A 6,000-nucleotide genomic window follows, 5' to 3' on the forward strand; every position below is an offset into this window, starting at 1 on the left:
ATCCTTGCAGGGAGGGCTTTCCTAGGTCCTGAAAGGGCACCAGCCACAAGCCGATGGGGCATGGGTGCAAGTGCTATTGATAGTTATGGGTCAAGGCCCAGGATGGGCATAGCCAAAGGGGGCAGACTTATTCATACAGCACATGGTTAAACTCTGCAACTCAGTCCCTGAAGTGGCAGTGGGTGGCCACCAATCGAGATGGCTTTAAAAGAGAATTAGACAAATTCATGGAGGAGAGAGCTATGGATGGTGAAGCTGGGGAAGGTGTTCTCTGCTGCCAGAGTTGGCAGCAGAAATGCTTTTAAATACTGATTGCTGAAAACCACAGGAGGGGAGAGGGCTTTTGTGGGTTTCCCACAGGCATGTGGTTGTCCACTGTGAGGACAGGATGCTAGACGAGATGGACCAGTGGCCCAATCCAGGCAGCTTTTCTTATGCTCTTAAAAGGATGGGTGGCTGGGTCCTGACCCCACCCAATCCCAAAAAGAGGCTTTTAACAGGGAGGGAGGGAAACAATTTTTTTTCAGAGTACCCAATGGGAATAAGAGTTTTATGTGGAGGGGAAAAGAAGATGCAGAAAGAGCCAGTCCCCTGCTCCAGACAATAACCCTACTTGGATTGCAATAGGACCCATAGTGGTAAGACTGCCAGCTGGCTGGAATTGGCATTAATGTAACCCAGCCTTCATCCAGCCTGATGCCCTCCAGATGTGTTGGGCTACAAACCAGCATGGCAGGGACTGTCTGCATGCAGAGCAAATGCTTAGTCCTTTCTGGGCTGCAGCTTCTCTTTCCAAAGGGTTAAATGCTTTCCACAAGATCTGATGGCCTATCTCATCAGGGTTGTTTACCATGGGGAAAAAAACCCAATTTCCCCCCACACTGCAGTTAGAAAGGATCCTTCCATGTGGGCTCAGGAAAGAATCTCAACGGAGAAGCTTAATGTCTGGGGGACGGGGAACAGATGCTGCAGGCAGGAGGAGTTTAGCTCCCAAGAGGCGTCATCAGATCCCTTCCACCTGGGCACTCTCCCTACCAGGATCTCCACACAGCTGGAGAGCTTCTGACAAAGGAGAGGAGTCAAAGAGGCAGTGACTGTGAATCATAGAATTGTAGAATTGGAAGAGGTACCAAGGGTCATCTAGTATAACACCCTGCAATACAGGAATCACAGCTAAATAAAACCTGACAGATGTCCATTCAACCTCTGATTAAAACCTTCCAAGGAAGGAGAGTCATGGTCCATTCCACTGTTAAACAGTTCTTACCATCAAGGAGGTTCTTCCTAATGCTAAGCCAGAATTTTCTTCCTTGTCATTTGAATCCACTGGTACGTGCCCTAGCCTCTGGAGAAGCAGAAAACAGGCTTGCTCCATCTGGTCATGCTGGCTGCTTAGGGAAGGCTGATGCAGAAGAATTAAAGTCACATATGGAGCTGAAATCTAAAATATGAAGCCATTAGCAAAATGAGACAAGACCCCGGGGAACAGCTTAGATCATAACTGACTTATCAGGGCCCGTCTGTTGCATCTAAGCCTCACGATGCTTTGCCTTGAGAGCATCCACTTCAGTTGCCACAAGACTGTACACAGGTGGGCCGGTGCTCATTCATACTTTAGCTGTGATTCCTGCACTGCAGCAGGTTGAACTAGATGGCCCCTGGGGTCCCATCGACTACATTTCTATGATTCTAGCATGCGATTGCAAGCATAGGTCTGTGTAACAGGAGGAGACAAGAGAATCCGCTGGGATGGGGGGAAGTTGGAGTTCTTTACAAGCTACAAAGCCATCGCTGCAAACCCTCTGAATGTTCCAAGATCTCTCCGTGCCACTAAACAATTCCTGTTCTGAGCACAGGAATAGCCAGCAGCTCCATGCCATAAAGGCTGCTAACCATTTATTTGCACAAGCAGAGACTGGTGCCAGCAAGAGGTGTCTAGACGAGGTGCATTATGCATGATGAGCCTGGCCCAAAAAACCATGGAAGCACTCACAGAATCCTCTTGCTAGAACCAGTATGGTATAGTGGTTAGAATGTTAGACAAGGATCTGGGAGACCAGAGTTCAAATCCCAACTCAGCAATGAAGCTCTCAACTGGGTGACCTTGGGCCCATCAACACCTCTCAGCCTAATTTTGCAACACAGTGGTACCTTGGGTTACAGACGTTTCAGGTTACAGATGCTTCAGGTTACAGACTCCGCTAACCCAGAGATAGTACCTCTGGTTAAGAACTTTGCTTCAGGATGAGAACATCCAGGTGGCAGCGCAGCGGCAGCGGGAGGCCCCATTAGCTAAAGTGGTGCTTCACGTTAAGAACAGTTTCAGGTTAAGAATGGACCTCCGGAACGAATTAAGTTCTTAACTCGAGGTACCACTGTATTTCAAAAAGTGAAAATCCGAACACAAAACTTGCTGAACTTTTTTTAAAAAATGCCCAAAGTTGTTTACCTTTTTTTTTTTTTTTTTTGCAAAATCTCAAAAAAGTAGTAGTTGTTTTTGAGCCTTCTAGACTTCTGACATTGGTTGCCATACATCTGGATTTTCCTGGACATTTTAGCAATTTCCACCTGGACATTGCTTCCAACTGCAGCATTCTGGCTATGTCCAGGAAATTCCGTATGTATGGCAACCCTATCTCAGCCTAACCTACCTCACAGGGTTGTTGTGGGAGTGAAATGAGGAGAACCATGTCTGCCACTTTGAGATCCTTGTAGGGAAAAGGTGAGGTATAAATGCAAGAAAGAAAAAAAGGACACAATATGATCATTGCAAAGACAGGGACTAGCGATGGGTTCCTACTCTCAACTATTCCAACAACTGCAATTCATGCCAAGATGCAGTTTGTCTGTTTTAAAGTGCTGCACACGGGAAGAAAAGCTGTTTGTTTTTTTTGAATACAAGATGCTTGGGGAAGACCCCCCACTTTTTTTTGCAGATTTATTGCCATATTAAACCTCCCAGGATTTGACAACAAAATCACCGAGGGCCAACCTTGATCAGAGTGTAGCTTTCTGAAAAGCCCCGCATTCAAGACCCCCAACAGAGCAGCCACAATCTGAAAATAAATACTCTAATTTTATACCTGCCCCCATGCCAGGAATTCAGGCCATGCTTGCGGGTGACCTAAAATTATAGGAGGTTACAGACGTGATATTTATCATTTTAAAAGTAGCACTACGCTGGTGGCTGAGATGCCCCATGCCTCCTCCTCCACCCCCCCAACCCCGCCACTGTGGGCTATTTGTAGTTTGGGGCGCATCAAGAACATACCAGACAGCTCTCCCGTCTCCTGCCTCGTTTGTTTTCCCTCATCCAATACAAATAAGGCAATTGCACGACATGCTGTAAACTTAACCTGCCGGGTGACACACGGCCACAACAATCCGAGGCATGCTCCTTTGGGGTCAAAACCTTCCCCCCGTGTTGCCTGAAATCTGCCTTCAAACGGGATGGAAAGCAGCCTGCACTGCTGCTCAAGTTAGAAAGCCAGTGGCATTTGGAAGGAAAGATTCCAGAGTCCAGAGGAAATGCTTTTACAGTTTGGACATTGAGAAGGCACAACTATGTTCACCCTGGCCTCGCGCCCTCTCTTTCCCCACCACCACCAGGACGAATTAGGAGCAAATTGGCCCGTCATAAGCAACAAGAAGTGTGCAAGCCAAGGTTTAGTCACAGGGACACTTATCCAGCTTATCCTAGCACACTTCAGCCAGTAATCCATCCTTGCACAGTTCAAGTGTTAATGAGAACCTGAAGAAAGAGTTGGAAGGGAGGGAACTGTCCCCCTTCCACAAACTGGGGCGCCCCAGGCATTTTGGACTACAACTGCCAACAGCCCCTCCCAGCATAGCTGTAGGAGGCTGGGGCTGATGGAGGTGAAGGGCACCTAGCTCTATCTCCAACGTCAAAGCAGTGAGTGTCTTTGCTGCTATAGCCCCAAAGCACCAGTTAATGTGGAGGAGATGTCCTTTTAGCAGTAGGAGAACCTCCCCACTTGCAACCTTGCATACGCTGTTGTATGGCAAAGCCATATTTGTAACGCCTGTAAGAAACCTGCAAGCAGGATTCAGGGTAAGAGCCCCCTCACTTCCTGCGGTTTCCAGCAACTGGTACTCAAAATCCTTGCTGCTGCCTCCAACATGATGGAGCAGATCCATCATGGCTAGTAGTCACTGATAGCCTTATTCTCCATGCATCTGCCCATTCCTCTTTTAAAGCCATCGCTGACCATCAGCGCCTCTTGTGGGAGCAAGTTTAATAACTTTAAGTATGCACTGTGTGAATAAGTCCTTTGTATCTATCCCAAATCTCCCAACAGTCAGTCAGCAGAGCATGAGACTGTTGACCTTGGGGCCATGGAGTCGAGCCCTATATTGCACAAAAGATTCCTGCATTGCAGGAGGTTGGAATAGATGATACCTTCCAGTTCTATTATTCTGCTTGCTGATTCAGCATGACTGGATGTCCACGAGTTCTAGTGAGATGAGAGAGGGAGAAAAACCATTTCTCTATCCCCTTTCTCCATGCCATGCATTAGAATATTAGAATATTCTATTCTAATTCAATCCCATGCACAATTTTATAAACTTCTATCCTATTATCTCTTACTCGCCTTTTTTCTCTACACTGATGCTGCAACCTTTCTTCATAGGACAGTTGCTCCCTCCGCTTCATCACTTGGGTTGCCCTTTCCTGAACTTTTTCTAACTCTTCAATATCCTTTTTGAGGCGAGGCAACCAGAACTGCACACAGTATTCCAAATACAGAGCAATAGCACTGACCCTTGCTTCAGAACTGGAATCCAACTAAGGCCACATCCTCTCTTGCTCTGCTGCCAACACTCGGCCTTACCTTTTGTGTTGGCCTTGGGAGTGGCCTGCACAGTCATGGCACGAGGCCACTGTACAGATTCCTCGCTGATCTCCTCCAGCAGAAAGGGAACTTTAGCAGCAATGTCAGATTGAGACTAACACTCTTAAGTAGCACAGAACAGCCTTTGTCAACCTGGTGCCCGCCAGTTTAAACGCAGACTCTGCTTCAGGACACCTTCTGGCCTCCCCAACGCAGCATCTGAATCAGGTAGGGGCAGAACCCGTGGCCCCCAGAGGTTTCTGGAGTCCATCAGCCCAGCTAACACAGCCAATGGACAAAGATAAGGAGGGCTTCAGAGTCCTGCAACATCTGGAGAACCACAGGTTCCCCATCCCAGTTCTAAGAAGATTTACCGGTAAGTAGAAATACATTATGAAAGCAAGCCCAGCCTATTGTAAGAGTGAAACAGACAACCTCAGAAGGTGTAAACGCTCCTTCATTGAAATATCTAAGCAAAGGTTGGGTGGCCACCTGTCAGGGATTCTTTAGTCCTGATCCTTGCAGTGCAGGAGTTTGGACTAGACGATCCTTGGGATCCCTTCCAATTCTACATTCTATGATTCCATGACTTGGTCATGCTGGCTGCATCAGCCAAAACAAAACACACACAGTGAGGGGGGGAAAGGAGGATTTTCTTTAAAAAGTCACAACAGGACAGACAATCTTGGGCAACCCCCACCTTCACTCGCAGTTGAGCCCCTCCAGAAAGCGAAGTCAAGGCAAAGAAAGAGCTCCGACTCCTATCTGCTTCCACTTCCCTGTCCCAGCCCCCAGCCCAGTAAAGATTCAGCATAAAGGCACAGCGAACAAAGAACAGCAGCCTCACCCAGAAAGAGGCCATTTTTGAACTCTGGCGGACGTGGAGGAGGAAAGGATGGGCGATGCAGAGCCCTGGGACGGCCAAGACGGTGCCTTCGGTCCTCCACTGCAGCTTGGTCCGCCGGATCATTAGCTCCAATCAGCCAAGAGAGCAAGAGGGGAGAATAGGCGGGCTTCTCAGCATGCAAGCTTTGTGGGTATCATAGAGCCAGATGGTGCAGGAAGCTGCTCCAACACGTACCACCACCACTGAGCATGGGAGAAAAGGTCGAGCAAAAAGTGGTGGACCATTTGATGTATTGCAACG

The 6,000-nt window shown here is 48.0% G+C and overlaps 1 protein-coding gene across 3 annotated transcripts in view; it reads right to left on the reverse strand.

Annotated features, from left to right (window-relative positions):
* The window catches only part of UACA (uveal autoantigen with coiled-coil domains and ankyrin repeats), a 51,473-nt gene extending 45,473 nt beyond the window's left edge, over nucleotides 1-6,000 (reverse strand). For 2 of the 3 annotated variants that reach the window (XM_079952997.1, XM_079952996.1), the window contains exon 1: nucleotides 5,701-5,996. In XM_079952997.1, coding sequence (XP_079809123.1) covers nucleotides 5,701-5,823 — 123 coding nt within the window. In that variant the 5' untranslated portion in view covers nucleotides 5,824-5,996. Of the gene's footprint in view, nucleotides 1-5,700 lie in introns of all 3 variants that reach the window. The other variant, XM_079952999.1, reaches the window with a different exon arrangement.

Source organism: Podarcis cretensis, assembly GCF_951804945.1.
Source record: "Podarcis cretensis genome assembly, chromosome: 14".
Classification (NCBI taxonomy): Eukaryota; Metazoa; Chordata; class Lepidosauria; order Squamata; family Lacertidae; genus Podarcis; species Podarcis cretensis.